Genomic DNA, 17,010 nt, shown 5'->3' with positions numbered 1-17,010 from the left:
TCTTAATTTATTTATTTAATCTTAATTATCATAATCATTTGCTGAAACTTAGTTGATTAATTCGACAAATGGATCGTCTATCCTCAGATAGTATTCTCCTGTCTGGTTTGTTGATCTACCTGTACAAGCTCAGGTACAAGTGATTAGCGATTTTAATCCGGATATCCCTCAGGCGTTAGAACTGTATTGGATTAAAACATAAAGCCTAAGGGTAATGCAATTACATGCATTTGATTATAATTGATAAAAAAAAAATGGCGTCGGACTACAAAAAACGATGAAGTTTTGAACGATGGCGGAAGACAATTTAACGATGGCGCAAGACAATTTAACGATGGCGCAAGACAATTTAACGATGGCGCAAGTCATTTGACGATGGCGCAAGACATTTGAACGATGGCGGGGCGCCATCGTTAAACAGGCCATGGAGATCCCTGAGCATTCCAGTTAAAAATATTCATAAATGCAGCTAAAAAGTGAAATGCAAATAAAAAATTTCTAGTGTATTCTTCTTTTGTGGCCATTTTAAACTCGTGCAGATTGGTTGCTTCCTAACGTCCGACTAAAAAGTAAAAAATGACTGTGTTCTCGAAAACAGCGTGTGTTTTCACATATAATACTGTAGATTTAGCTACTAGTTTTATATTTTGTTACTATGCACGAATATCTGATTTTAAGGTTGATCAATTGACTAATTTGTGATAAGATAAATTACATTGAGAAATATTTTATGAATGGTCAAGATCAGAAAAGATGATTACAAATTGAACAACAAATTGAAAAAGCAAGTTTGAATAAATGTAGACCGGATTGAGGACTGCCAATGTATGAAAGTGAAACGACAACCGAAGATCATTTTATACGTACATTTCAATTGGTTTTTTTTACTTGAAAAGTGAATATTGAATACTGTGAACAGGAGTCACGAAACTGAACGGCCACATTCAAACCGTACGTTTTATCGTGTATTTATAGATCCAATATTGCTAAACGAATTTTCCCTCTTACAGCGTATGACTTGCTGGATATGGTAAAAAAATATTCGTTCTCCTATCTGTTCATAGTACACGGATGCCCAAATCGTACTAACACTGTTATGTTCAGTAGACCGTGAAATTGGGGGTCAAAACTCTAATTTGCCACAATGGTCTGATTATAGATACCATACAATGAGGATAGCGTCCATACATCTTTCGAAGGGATGAAACAAGATTAACAATAAAGAAATACTAGTCCAAGATTCCTTTGATATCAGCAGTCCTATATCAAGACAACCAAGACTGAATATGACAACTATAGTTTCAAATTGCATAATTACATACATGCATGTACATTATGAACTTCAAGGTGATTAAAAGTTAAAAAGAAATGGAAAGTACACACTGTGAAAAAAATGTTATTTTATGTATTTTCAATGACGTACAAATATCATGAAATAGCTCAATATTGTGCTGAACGTGGTATTAAACACCAATCAATTAATAAATCAATCAATTTTGTAGTAAAAGTTTAGTCCTCAACCGAACCCCTTTCAAGTCATTGTAAATAACTCGATGTAAGTCAAAGAGAAAACTTCTGTGACTATGTCAGATTTCAATTTGTTTGCTGTGTTTGTGTTTGTGTTTTGGTTTTGTCATTTGGTAAAGTACTTTCAGTTTTGAATTTTCCTCACAGTTCGGAATTTTTGTTATTTTAATTTTTGTTTCGCAAGGCGAACAACAAAGTCGGTAGACTTTGGATAATATACTGGTAGTGATGAGAAATTGTCTACTAGTAAATAGAGTTCATGTCACTACGTATACCCTTTACTAAATAATCTGTTTTAATGTTTCGACTGATGATTATTTTTGTAAATTGTAATGTATTCGAATGTTTATACACTATTGCACAGGTGGTGGGAGTTGGATTAGACCATTTTCTCTAACATATATGTTAAAATTATACCATAGCTTTTGTTGAAAGCCCTGGCATTAAGTGATTAACCTCAAGAGACCGAAGGTCGAGTGAGGTTGCCGGGGGTTTCAACAAAAGCTATGGTATAATTTATAAACATCGCAAAACTATCCCAAAAATATGAAATATCTGTTTTAACCTATTGCAACTTTCAGTAAAAATATTCCCTTGGTTGGGGCCATTCAAACCCCGCCCACTTTCTAAAAAAATCGGGGCTTAAAAAGCCGCAAATATCAGTAAGACAAGATTGATCGACAGTAATGGAGCATCAAATATTGTTTCCAACGAAATGTTTTTACAGAAAGAATAATATGATCGCTATTATATATGTACATGATGTATGCAATGAAGAATTACCCTGACAGAAATATGTAAGGATTTGAATATATGAGAAAAGATCCAATTCTTGACAGTGATGATTACAGACTTTCACAGATTGCAGCAAACGGGAAAATAGTTTTACAAGGACAGTTTTATGAATGACTGTTTAAAGAATGTTATTTTTCGGACTATTGTATGCGATGTAGAATTACCCTGACAGAAATATGTGAAGATTTGAATATATGAGAACAGATCCAATTCTTGACAGTGATGATTACAGACTTTCACAGATTGTAGCAAACGGGAAAATAATGTTACAAGGACAGTTTTATGAATGACTGTTTAAAGAATGTTATTTTTCGGACTATAATTATGCTGACTGTATTGGAGATTTTTAGGCATAAACTGCGTAGACAATTCCTAGTTGAAAATGAAAATGTTTTGCTGCTAATAAAAGTTAGTTATTGTTTATCAATCAACATTATTAAGTTGAAAATGTTTATACTTATCTTGTAAATTTTTTAATAAATCCCCCATTTAATTAATATCAAAAGCCAATACCATAATTGATATTTTATTTCTTAGTAGATTAAGAAAATGCTACGTAAGTTGGCCTAAAATTTAGGATCCTACTAAAAAACGGGTAGAAGGGTGAAGAAAAGCGCCCGGGGAAGAAAAAACAGGGGCCAGGGAAAAGAAAAGGCGCCCGGGGGAATTTTATAGATATTGTATTGGCATGAGACAACTTTGTGTCGATAAAATAAGTTTAATGCACATTATTATTTTTTCTAATTTCAGACATTCAAGTATTTTGCAAATTCAGATATATATATATAGACGTTTGTAATAATTTAAAGCACAAAAACAAGTATGAATGTTTCAATTTTAACAATAATATATGAATACTATTTCAAGACAGATAGCAAATCTGTATCTGTATCTGTATGTATACGTTGAAGATACCAATTCTGGCTTTTACTCAACGGGAGAGAGAGACACCTATTGGCGGTGTTGGAGAGCAGCCTTGAAGCTCTCAACTGTATCTGCGCATACAATACGGTCTTCCAGTTGGTTCCAGTGTAGGATACTCTTGACGAAGAAGGAGTTCTTATATGGATCGGTGTTGCTAGGAATAGTTTCTAGTGCCTTAGAATTGTTCTTCACTGAATTTGTCACTATATTGGCACTTACAAAATTGTCAAATGTTTTGGGTTTGATTTTCCTCTTAGGTTTACTTTTTACAAGAAAATCGTCGGGATTAATAGCTGGGACCAACCCCTCAACCACTTTGTACAGAAATACCAGCCGTTGACTTGTTCTTCTCGTTTGTAGATTGTCTAATTCTAACTCGGCTAGCATTTTGGTGACTGACCCCTCTTCTCTAGACCTATAGTCGCCTGTAATGAATCTAGCTGCTCTGCGTTGTATTCTTTCTAATTGATTTATATCATGTTGTGTATATGGGTCCCATATTATGGCACCATATTCCATAGTTGATCGTACTAGTGATATATATGCGGTCTTTTTGCAATCTTTTGGGCAGAAGCGTAGATTTCTCCTCAGAAAGCCGAGTGTCGAATTGGCTTTCTTGGCTACATTTGAGATGTGCGTGGTCCATTTTAGGTCTTCTGATATTTGTAATCCTAGATATGGGTTGTGTTGGACTTGTTGTAGTACATGTCCGTCTAGGCTGTACATCTTCTGGCTTTTGTTCTTGATGCTAAGTATATAGCACTTCTTTGCATTGAAGCGCATGCCCCAGTTTTTAGCCCATACTTCTAGGTTTTGGAGGTCTCTCTGTAGGAGTGTGTGGTCATGTTGACTATTTATGTTCCTGTACAGGAGGCAGTCATCTGCGAAAAGTCTGACAGATGATTGTACTGAATCTGGAAGGTCGTTAATGTGGCAGAGGAAGAGAAGGGGTCCTAGTACTGTACCTTGTGGTACACCGGAGTCAACTGAAGCTTCTTCTGATTCCTCCCCATCTACGACGGCTTTCATTTTCCTTTGGGTTAGGAACATCTCCAACCATTTGTTTAGTGGTCCTCTTATACCGTATTCATTCATTTTGTGCAGTAGTTTGTTGTGTGGCACAGTGTCAAATGCTTTGGAGAAGTCCAGGATAGCTACATCAATTTGTTTTCCTGTGTCAAAGGCTTTCATGAAGTCATGTAGTGTGACTAGCAGTTGGGTTTCACAGGAATAGCCTGATCTGAAGCCATGGTTTAGTGATGTAAGTACTCTGTGCTTCTCTAGATGTTTAAGTATATGTCTACAGATAATATGTTCCAGTAGCTTGCATGGTACAGATGTTAGTGATACTGGTCTGTAGTTTTCTGGTGCATGTTTATCTCCCTTTTTGAAGACACTTGATATATTTGCATTTAACCAGTCTCTTGGTAATGTACCAGTGTTGATTGATTTCTGGAATATCATTGTAAGTCCAGGTGCTAGTTGTTTTGAGCATTCTTTCAATATACGGTTTGGTATGCCGTCTGGACCTGATGCTTTGGATGTATTCAGTTTTTTCAGCAGCTTTTCGACTCCATCTGTATTTATGTTTAAAGGAGGTATTGTGCTTTTTATATGCTTTGATGTTGTTGGCAGAGTTTTGTCTTTATCTCTTGTGAATACTGAACTGAATTGTTTAATCAGTAATTCTGCTTTCCCTTTGCTGTCATTGATTAGGTGTCCATTGCTTTTAAGGGGTGCTATTCCTATGTTGTCCTGTTTTCTTGATTTTACATATTTCCAGAAGGGTTTTGAGTTGTTGTTTTCAAGCCCTTCTAGGATTGTGGTGTTGATGTAGTTGTACTCAGCTTTTCTGATTTGCCTCTTACATTCTTTTTGAAAATGCCTATAGTTGGTCCAGTTGTTGGTTTTCTTTGCCTGTTGATATAGCCTTGTTTTCTTTTTAAACATTTTCCTGATTTTGTGGTTGATCCAGGGAAGACTGGTTTTAGAGCGGATGAGTTTTGATGGTATATGGTTGTCAAGGTTCGAATAAAGATCTGTCTTGAACTTGTCCCATAATTCCTGTACTGTGGCGCCTGTTTGGTACATTTCAATGATGTTGGTTGAAAGTATGGTCAGGTCTTTGTGTAGATCTTCCCATTTTGCTTTGGAGTATATGTAGCATTTGCGTGGCTTCTTACTCTGATAATGTGGTTTTGTGTCGCAGTCTGTTACAATCATATCGTGGTCAGATATTCCTGGAGCATTAGAGGATGTTTTGATAAGTGACGGGTTTGAAGTCAGCACTATGTCCAGTAAGTTATTGCCTCTTGTTGGTGTTTCGTGTATCTGTGTTAGTGAGTGTGATATGATAACTTCCATTAGAGCTCTTTGGATTTCCTTGTCTTGTGCATTTTGATTTACGGACATGGTGTTCCAGTTTATGTCTGGGCAGTTGAAATCTCCAGTTAGTATGATGGTTTGATTTTTGTTTGAAATATGGTCTAATGATTTATCCAATTCCTTTATGTGTTCCATGTTCCTGTGTGGCATATAGAATGAGCCTATTGTGAGATCTTTTTTGTCTTTCATTTGTATCTTTACCCATTCTATCTCACATTTTGTTACAAACTCTGGTTTTTCAATTGCAATGATGTCGTTTTGTACAAGGATGAAAACACCGCCTCCCAGTGTTCCTCGGTCATTTCTGTAGGCTGTGTAGTTTTCTGGAAAAACTTCACTAGATTTAATTGCATCTTTAGTTGGGTTTTTTCCAGGATGTTCTCCTTTCAGCCAAGACTCTGTGCCGCAGATGACGTCAGGTTTGATGTAGTTGACTGCGGCTGAAAATTCAGATGTCTTGTCCTTGATGCTTCTACAGTTCAGTGTAAGGACTCTTAGGTTTTGTTTCTTTGGTATATTGAATACGTTGCTGCTGTTTGTTCTGTTTGTTCTGTTTTTGCTTTTATTACTCTTTGATGTGTTATTATTCATTGAATTATTTCCTTTTGGACTGCTGGCTTTTAGTGGACTGAATGCATTTGACGTAATTGATTCGAATGTGCTGTTGTGGGTTAAAGGATCATAATAGTTTGAAGTGTTCAATTCGTAACTGTGGAAAGTGAAAGTAGAAACGTTGATGCTTTCACATTTACAACATAGCCATTGTACATTAGATCTTTGCAGTAGGTCGTAGTCTGCAGAGCATAGTTCAATACATGTTTTGTGATGCCAGATGTTACAGTCATCACAGCATACTCCTTCGCAATTCCATGTGACTGGGTGTTCACAAAGTCCACATGGGTATATACTTTGTTGTTTCGTTCTTGGTCCAGGGTTTTGCTCTATGTCCCCTGCAAGGAGGAGAATTAGTATCAAATGGATCGATCAAAGTTGATGCTAAAGATTTATAAAATGTAAGACATCAAAAGACATGATTTTCAAAAACGATATAAAAATGAAAAATGCAAAATCAACAGTGGTACAGTTAAACGATTGTTAAAAATGAAAACGGATGTAGAATAAAGAAATATTAAAATTCCAAAAGCGTGCCTTTTGCATTGTCTGAACGAAAAGTTTTATTATTTTCTCTTTATTATTTATATAATTATATTACAAATCTCATATCTGTCAATCGTAATAAAGCTGATGTTATGTGTATTCAGCTGACTGGTCATGGGAAATGCATGAATAATTCACATTTTTGTCTGCGAGGAACATCTTAAAGACTGCAAATTCCCGATCGTAGCATCGTGCATACCACCATTTATATCAAGGACAAAACAAGCAAGGAAAACATTTATTGTTTAATTACACCTTATGTAAGAATCCGGGGTTTTGATTGGTTAATAGCCAGTGTATTTTTCACCAATTTACTGTTATAAAATGAATATCGTTCATTTTTAACGCCACCGGGGTATTTGCTAAAAGGATATGCCTTTTTTACCCTCTCTGCCGTGGTATTTGCCAAAAAATACTCTATCCGACTGGACGCTTGTAACGTCACGATCATCAATGCGTTTTAGTACATTAACATTCGGTGTAATTAAACAGATATATCATGTTATTGAGGGGTATTTGCGAAAAATACCAGTCTTGAGAATGAATTTCCCTCGCCTTACGGCTCGTGAAATTTAACATTCTCTCGACTGGTATTTTTCGCAAATACCCCTCCTTAACATGATATATCTGTTCAATAACATATTGTTATGCTATTCTCCCGGGCGCATTTTCTTTTCTACGGGCTTTGTTTTTTTTCCCGGGCGATTTTTCTTTACCCGGGCGCTTTGAGTAGGACCGAAAATTTAAAAAGGTTCGTTTTGGGTAACTCGACGCTACCTAATTATAACGGTCTTCGTGACATTTTTAATCAGTTAGAAAACTTATGTCGAGTCGTCAGCTGCAGTCTAATCTTATTTATTTCCATTTTTAACAGGTCACCCTAAACATATCTTTTCTATTCGGCCTAATAATAAGTAACATTAATTCAGCCTTTAAAATAAAAAAAAATATTTGATTTCCAGGCTTGGTCTCGTTAATAGAGGGATAGAAAGACACAAAAGATGTCGAAAGTTGACAATTGACAAGAATCTTGTAGAGCTGCGAGGACGCGTGTCGGGAGAAGAAATTGAAGAATTAGAAAATGAATGCCGATAAGTTACAAAACAGCTTTTGCTGGAAAGGCACGAAAGATATCAGGACAGTCAAACTCATAAATCGAAAATAAACTGACAAAGCCATGGCTAAAACGAGAAAGAAAAACAGACACACATAGTACACATGAAACAAACATAGAAAACTTAAGAATAAGCAACTGTAACGAACCCCACCAAAAACTATAGTGGTGTTCTCAGGTTCTCTGGAAGGGTAAGCAGATCCTGGCATCCGCCATGTTGCTAATGTTATAACGCATCTGGTAAATAGTCTAATTCGGTAGGTCACATTCATGAAAGGGAAGGGGATTGTACAGAGTTCTCACTAGGAATTTTTCATGGTGAGTACTGGGACTCATCACTTTTCGAAATGGTGAGTCCCAATAGATTTTGATGAGTCCAGGATGCATGTAATTTTTTATGTCGTAATATATTGAAATATGACGAAATACAACTTAAACGATGCATGTTGGATTGGTAGTTTTGATTATATCGTTAAAAATTATGATCTTTTAATAATTATTGTTCAAAATACATATTTATGTAATTCGTAGTCTTAGCTGTAACCACCTAAGGAACATATCTGATAGCATTTGTGAAACGGTTATTCCATAACTGTCAACCAACTTGTGATGGCGTACGTCAAATTTACAAAGGGATGATTTCAACTTCACCATTTGGAACTCTTGGTTTAATATTTCTTCCTTGTGAGCAGCATTTACCCTCTTTCAAGAAAATCATGATAGGAAATGCAAGCACGGGAATATCCTTAAGTGTTAGAAAAATATACCAAAAAACATCAACTTTACATTGAGCAATATAACATTGCATAAGTGTTTCAAGGTCAGTTATTTGCATTACAGTCTTTCCGTTAGGTTGTTGTGTGATTGTCGATAGTGTATGTTTCTATCTATAACATTGCATCAGTGTTTCAAGGTCAGTCATTTGCATCACAGTCTTTCCGTTAGATTGTTGTGTGATTATCGATAGTGTATGTTCCTATCTATATCATTGCATATAAAGTGTTTCAAGGTCAGTCATTTGCATCACAGTCTTTCTGTTAGATTGTTGTGTGATTATCGATAGTGTATGTTCCTATCTATATCATTGCATATAAAGTGTTTCAAGGTCAGTCATTTGCATCACAGTCTTTCTGTTAGATTGTTGTGTGATTATTGATAGTTTGTGTTCTTATCTATAACATTTCATAAGTGTTTCAAGGTCAGTCATTTTGTAAAACAGCCTGAGAGCTTGTATAGACAAGAGTGCACACGCTGAAATGTCTAACCTTCTTTACTTACCATTGATATTATATTGGAAGTTCTTAATACAAATCTGTACTATGAGTATAACATAAACTTAAAATAATTCAAGAATTAAAATGAGGTCAAAGGTTGGATGAACCAACTGGAAATTTATGCATGTACACCTTACAATCATTTCCATACACCAATTATGCTTTAAATACATGTGTATACATGTAGTTGGCCTATTGTTAATCTAAGAAACAACTTTAATCAGGAAAAGTAAACATTGATAAATGAACCATGAAAATGAGGTTCAGGTCCAATTTGCCCTGCCAGACTTGTCAGTGGCGGATCCAGGGGGGGGGGGGGGGGGGGGGGGGTCCGGGTGTTGGAACCCTCTTTTTTTGGGCCGATCAATGCATTTGAATGGGAGCATATAGTTGGAACCCCCCTTTACTCTGGGTTGGGAACCCCCCTTTTTAAAATGGCTGGATCCGCGCCTGCATGTATACCTTGCAATCATTACATGTTTTAAAATAATAGTTGACCTTTTGCATATATTGTGTCTAAGAAACAAACTTGAAAACATAAGAATGACAAATGAACCATGAAAATGTGGTCATGGTCAGATGATAATTACAAGACAGACATATCCACCTTACAATAATTCCATACACCCAGAGATGGGTCCGATTACTTTCAATGTAATTGATTAAATTACAATTACTTTGTCATTTGTACGATTAAATTAAATTAACGATTACATCATTTCTGAAAGTGTCTGTTTAAATTAATGATTACATTGGCAAAGTAATCATGATTACATCTGATTACAATGAGTTAAAAAAAACATTTTGAATGATGTGAATGAATACAAGTTTAATACAATTATAGCAGTTTTGGGAAGGATTATGTTTGATAAATTATTAAATGATAACTTAAAACTTCATATATTTAATAAACCACGAAAGTTCACTACATACATACATGAACATTGTGTCAATGGCTTGACCCATTACACTTTATCATCATTGATCTCTGAATTATTTTGACTTCAATTGAATAAAGCTTTATAAAGAGTTTGCTGTTTGTCTTCTAACCTCTTCTAGACTATACATGTGTTTCAAGGTGCAGTTTATGGGTGTTAAAATATGGATGATTTAAAGTTTAGCTACTAGCAATGACTAGTAAAAATCAATGTAAAATTTTATATAGTTTGTTTAATAAAATTGTATACAAAATGCAAGTACTAAAAATCATTGCATTTTACAAGTCCAGTCCAAATACATACAAAATTTTGCTTATTTTAAACAAGATTTTTCCAACTTTTAATGGGAGAGATCCGTTTGCGCCAAAAATGCGTCCTTTTGCGCCACAACTTTTTTGTCCAATGCTACGTTTGCGCCACCTGTTTTAAAATTACATGGTATCATTTGCGCCAAAAATAAAACATACGATTGCGCCATTTATAGAAGAAAAATCACTTCCCTCCTCCTTTATTCGGACTTGGAACCGGCAGTTTACACGGCAAATATTTCCTTTTCTGAAACATTCTTTCTTCTTACCGCTTTACTACTTCCCAATTTAATGTATGTAGTAGCTTGTAACTTCACTTTATTGTCCAAAAAGACAAACATTTAAAGATGAAATACATAAAACAGTTCATAATAATTCCTGTGGAATACTTCTATTATAGAGTTTCAGCCCAAACAGATGGTGGGATCACAGAACTGTGTCATCAACATATGTGAATGGCTAAAATAATTATCAGCAAAAATATTTCTTCTCTCTCTGTACATGGACTTCAAGTCTCCAGCTCATTTTCATGGTGAAATATATCTCCGAACATATAATACTTTTTAAGCCAAACATAAGAATAAATATTAATCATTAATAATTATGATATACATGTGTACAGGTAAAGTGGCGCAAATGAGTTCCGAATATTGGCACTATTGATACATTTGGAAAACAAAATTTTGGCGCAAATGATACCCCTGAAAAACGGTAATTGGCGCAAAAGGAGTGTTGCCCTTTTAATTTAGTTTGTGTTAATTAGAGAAATTTTGAATGTCTGATTAATCTTTTATCATACATATTGTCCTAGAGCTATACTCAATTGTTAATTTCAATAAAAACAAACCTTAATTGGTTATCTATTGAATTGACAAAAATCACAATATTAACAAAAGATAAAAATTCAGGGTTAAAGAAAAATATTACTAGAATATAACAGTATACATGTATTATCAAATATATATGTCCATCTTTAAATTGTCAATATATGTACAATATCTTTTGCTAAGGCCAAAACCATTTACTTGTATGTATATGTCTCTTTTTAGGATAATGATGACTTTTCAATACTGTAACAGTTTATGTTTTACTGAAGTATACAAATCAATTAAGATGATTTATAAAGTAAACCAAACTATTTTATTAACATGTTAAATATTTATTAAATAAGAATAACAAAAAGGTTAATTTGTTGACCATAAACACAGTTAAAAAAATCATTGTAATCAGAATGTAATCAAAAAGTAATCAGGATTACAGGGTATTTTGAAAAGTAATTGATTAAATTAAATTACATGAAATCAGATTTTTGGCTGATTAATGATTACAATGATTACTTGAAAAATTGTAATCAATTACAGCTGATTAACGATTACAATTACAATTACCCCAAGTCTGCATACACCTAATATAGTTGACATATATTGCTAATATAAAAGTATATTAGAAAAATATACCAAAAAACATAAACTTAACATTGAGCAATGAATCATAAAATTGGGGTCAAGGTCAAATAAAATATATATGCTAGACATTTATACCGTAAAATATTTTCATACACCAATTATAGTTGATCTAATTTTAGATTATCATATATATAGTATTTATAAGGAAAACAGACCAAAACACAAAAAACTTAACTTTAACCACAGAACTTGAAAACGAGGTCAAGGTCAGATCACACCTACCAGTTGGACATGAACACCTTACAAATGATTCCATACACCAAATATAGTAGACCTATTGCTTATAGTATCTGAGATATGGACTTGCATGACCACAAAAACTTAATCTTGTTCACATAAATGAGGTTGAGGTCAAGTGAAAACTGTCTGACAGGCATGTTGGAGGACCTTGTAATGTACTCACAAAACACATATAGTTTTATTCCTATTACTCATAATAAGAGAGAAATAAAGAATACTAAAAATACTAACTTTTTTTTAAGAATTCATGTGCACTGAATCATGAAAATGTGGTCAAAGAAAAGAACATATCACAGACGGAATCTTCATTACATAAGGCATCTTTACACAAAGTATGAAGGATCCAGTTATTCTACCTTTTGAAATATTAATTATATAAGCTTTTTAGATGTTAGTTAACATCCCTGCTGTTGGATCTTTATGTCCAGCTTTCTGCGATAAATGTTGCAGGCTCGACAAAAACGATATAAGCTAGATGTAGGCTGAACCAGTTTTTCAAATCTCTCACTTGTATACAGCACTTATCAGTTAAATGCTCTCGAATTTGAAAATTCTAAATCAGACCTGGGCTCTCGGTCATAAAACTTTACTCAGTACTCCGAGTACAAAATTTGTGCTCGAATCACAAAATCCAGTATTTTGATTTGTTGATTCTTGAGTCTGAGTACAAAAATCGTGCTCGAAACTTTTATGACCACAAGGCATGTGTATTTATATATTTTTAATGTTGCCTGAAGTTGGCGGCAGTCTCATCAAAGCTCTTTAAATTTGCATATATTGGAACAATCTTACTTAATAAAATTACTGTCACAACTCCATTTTGTTTTACATCCTTTTTATCATGTATAAACTTAATATTTCATTATTTTAGGACAAGAATGTATCTAATACTGTATCATGTAATATTATATAATTACAGATTTGGAGAATTTTACATATGATGCATGTCTTATATGAAATGTATTGCACCAATACAAGAATAAATAAAACTAAGCATACCAGCATCTATTAATCTTTTAACCAATTTGTCATGGCCTCTGTGACTAGCTATAAATAAAGCAATGAATGCTCGTTCTTCAATCCATGGACGTCTCTGTTTCTTAGTCATATAATCAGACTGGGGCGTATGGTAGGTAGTGTTTGCTGTTACACCTAAACTGAACACCTACAGAAAGATTTTTAAAGTCTATGTAATTAAAATTACAAAAAAAATCACATTGTTAGCTGGCTTAGTGCGCAAACATAGTTTGGTCACCTTAATTGTTCATAAATTATTACACATTTTGAACAAATGTAAGTTATATCTTTAATTGTTCTCTACTTTTCAAAGAACAAATTTCAAGCACTAGTTTTTATCCATCCCACCCCAGTTTGGCTGTTCCTAAAAGAAATTTACCATTGCTGCCAAACTGATCAGACAAAAGGTCCCATTGCTAAGTTTACAATAGTTTAATGAATAATTTTTTTTCTTAAGATTATATAATTAAATCAGAGCTAAGGAAATAAATGAATAGCATGTATATATGGTAACTTGGTCTGTATTTCAAGATCATGACATATTATTGAGAAAAAAATGACTGTAAATCACAGGTACCTGAAAAGCATGAAATCGAATAAAAACTGAACCAAACAATATAAAATAATATAAAAACAAAATAAGTAACGCATGATTAAACAAAAGAAATTGAACATAAAAAAACATATAATAAAACAAGAGACTTACTTGTTTGATCTAAAGGGAGATAAATGAGAAATATCTTTCTGTAAATCAGAGTTAAATTTTTTTCCATCACTGATGGAAAGTTGATGGAAAGTTGTTCCAATACTCCATCAACTTGATGGCATTTTTTCCATCTCGAAATTCCATCACGTTTTGATGGAAAATCTAGGGAAGGGTAATGGTCTGTGAGGACCAGATTTTGACTTTGACTTATCTCAATGTACTACTATGCAGAAATTACTTATCTACTTAGTCACAGTTTGTGATAACAGCTCTTACGATTTGTATGAATAGTATATATAAATGTAGTATGATGTTTGACTCAAAGATCTATACCCCTAAGAAGCAAAGGATAACAGTCAAGGGGCTAACTTAAATAAGTTATTAGAGAAAAATAACATACATGTTGTTATTGTGGGCTAAAATATCAAATAACTGTGATAACATATGTACATGTTATGTTACATTGTTTCCAAGGGACAATATACAATCTTTATTTTGTTAATTTTTTCTCAAGCTCTATTGATATTATCATTTTCTTTAATATACATTTTTATTTATATATATAAAAGAGGATGTGGTATGATTGCCAATGAGACAACTATCCACAAAAGACCAAAATGACACAGACATTAACAACTATAGGTTACTCAGTACGGCCTTCAACAATGAGCAAAGCCCATACCGAATAGTGAGCTATAAATATGTATACTAATCTTTGCAAAGATAAAACAGCTCATAGTTTACCAATCATGCATTATATATACACCTATGTTATTATGGAAAATATATTCCTGAAATAACCAAAAGGTGTTATTACAGCTTCTCTATATTTATTTAAAGGCTTTCTGCTCTGACATGCATATCAATGTACATTGTATTTCAATGCATTGTAAGAAATGATGATCAGAGCTTGTAATGAGGCATTACACAAGTTTCTAAGTGTCTCATTTACTCATATAGTAAGTTACATGCTTGTAATAACTAAGCTTTGTTATTACAGCTTAGTTTTCATTTGAAGGCCTTGTTTCATTGATTTACCATGGTTGATCAAAATTGTATTTATGGAATTAGAAAATAAGTTATCAAGGTAATATACTAAGCTACTGTGCAAAGTTTCAAGAATTCCCAAGTGCCCATTAAAGATAAAATACTTATGATATATTTAACTGATAATAAACAAATCATGTTATTACAGATTAAGTAAAAAAGAGTAGACAGCTCATGAAAATTTCTGTAATAACACATGCATGTTATTTTTCTCTGATAACTTATTTAAGTTAGACCCTTGACTGTTTAGATAAGGCTACATATATTTTTTTCCTTAAATTTTGCATTATTGCGTATAAATATATAGATATTGAAGCTGTAGACAAATTGAAACTTAATAGAAAAAGGTAATCAGCAAGACAAGGTCTACAAATAAGTCAACATTATAGATCTATGAAAATCATAAATCGACTTGTTATTTATAAAGTTATTGCTCTTTAATGAAAATTTTTCACAATTTTTGGAAATTTTGCTTAATATGTTGAAAACTATATAAAACAGAGCGATAGAAATTGTTAATAACAAAAAATGATCAGTACCACAATTTTTAGACCATGATAAATAAGCTTCATGATTAAAATCAAATCTTCAATTGATTCAAAATCGTACAAATGTATTTTTTGCCCTTTTATGATATAATTAGAAAACTAAGCATTTTAAAAATTATTTTGACTTAAATTGATCTGTCCCTTGATAATGTACATGTAATACTTTGAATTGTCAATAAAATTGTATATGATCAGATGCATAGATAGTCTTGATAAATCAATAACAATGAATTGTCTTTTGCTTACCCAGTCTATATCATTGGCAGTAACTGCTTCAATCAGCTCTTTCCATGTTGGCCAAACTCGAAGATGGAGAGTAGCCCCTGGTACAATATCACAACTTCTTATGTCCACACTGTCTTGTAGTTCACCTTAATCAACAATAAATGTTCATATAGATATATGATTTATTTCTACATCAAATTGGGTTTGATATATATAACTGCTAAATTATTGAACCAATCATAGGTCTTGAAAAATTCTACTACTAGAACAAATGTTATAATATTTAAAAAAAAAAAAAATTAACTTGATTAAATCTGATAATTACAAAATAAACTTGTTTGTTTAAAAAAATAAAAATCAGGAAGATTTTGTGAAATATCCTTGTACTAATTATAATGTCATTAATGAACTCAAAATCTATAACTTTTATTTTTGTCACTTTTTATAATTCCCGCATTTATGAAGAACGCAGAAATCTACTGCCTTCTTTTAGTATCATTGTCATGAGACTTCGAGTAGTCTAGAAATATATAGGAACTACAATACCAATTTCATTTTTAATAATTCTTTGTCTTTGATATGAATAAACTTTACCTGATGATTGCATGTCTTTGTTTACATTGAACATGACATCAAAACTTAAATAGCGTCACAAGTAAAATCCCTAACATTACAGAACCAAAAGCAGAAATGTTACGGTCATGACAGTATTTCCGTTTTAAAATCAAAATATGTTTGAATTTAAAAAAAACAACATAGAATTTGTCCCCTTTCACAGTTAATGCCTGCCTCATATTATTAGTCATCTAATTATAGAAAAAACATTGAGTAGGCAGCTTTTTTCTTGGTTACAGAACGGTTATGGCAAAAAAAAAACAAAAAAAAAACAAATAGGGTGAACAATACGTCAATAGTCAATATTTAGGGTGAAGGTGGAGCGAACTCAATCACTTTAGCAGCATGAAGGTTCTGCTATATAATTTTTGAAAATTTATCAGTATTACCTTCATCCAAATAACTTATTCGTTGCAAATGAACCGGTATGCCAGTGGCAAACTCTACATATTTCTTTAAATCTGCAACTTTCATGTCTGCAGTGATGTTGTACAAAGGAAAAACTTCATCTGTAAACAATTTTATTCGCATATTGAACGAAGGATTAGATTTATCTTTATCCCGTCCACCCATTTTATCTCCTGCATCCCGGCGTGTGGCCTTAGGACGCATTGTTGCTTTAAAAAGGCTTTATTTTTGCGAAATTCGTAGACAACAACACAAAGAGCTGGAGGCCGCCATGTTGTTTACTAGTGACCATGGAATTTTATGACCCGCAGAAAG

General features: G+C 33.2%; 1 protein-coding gene across 6 annotated transcripts in view; it reads right to left on the bottom strand.

Moving 5' to 3' along the window:
* LOC139523776 (ankyrin repeat domain-containing protein 60-like) overlaps positions 1 to 16,998 on the bottom strand; it is a 29,914-nt gene extending 12,916 nt beyond the window's left edge. For 4 of the 6 annotated variants that reach the window (XR_011664686.1, XM_071318027.1, XM_071318028.1 and 1 more), the window contains exons 1-3: positions 16,677 to 16,988; positions 15,694 to 15,818; positions 13,129 to 13,294 (exon numbers count right to left, since the gene is read on the bottom strand). Coding sequence is in view for 5 of the 6 variants with exons in the window: in XM_071318027.1 (XP_071174128.1) it covers positions 13,129 to 13,294; positions 15,694 to 15,818; positions 16,677 to 16,899 (514 nt within the window). In the remaining variant the exon portion in view is untranslated. Of the gene's footprint in view, positions 1 to 13,128; positions 13,295 to 15,693; positions 15,819 to 16,676 lie in introns of all 6 variants that reach the window. The other 2 variants (XM_071318029.1, XM_071318031.1) reach the window with 1 other exon arrangement.
* Positions 16,999 to 17,010: the final 12 nt, after the last annotated feature.

Source organism: Mytilus edulis, chromosome 5 (genome assembly GCF_963676685.1).
Source record: "Mytilus edulis chromosome 5, xbMytEdul2.2, whole genome shotgun sequence".
Lineage (NCBI taxonomy): Eukaryota > Metazoa > Mollusca > Bivalvia > Mytilida > Mytilidae > Mytilus > Mytilus edulis.
This window is presented reverse-complemented; position numbering and strand designations above follow the sequence as displayed.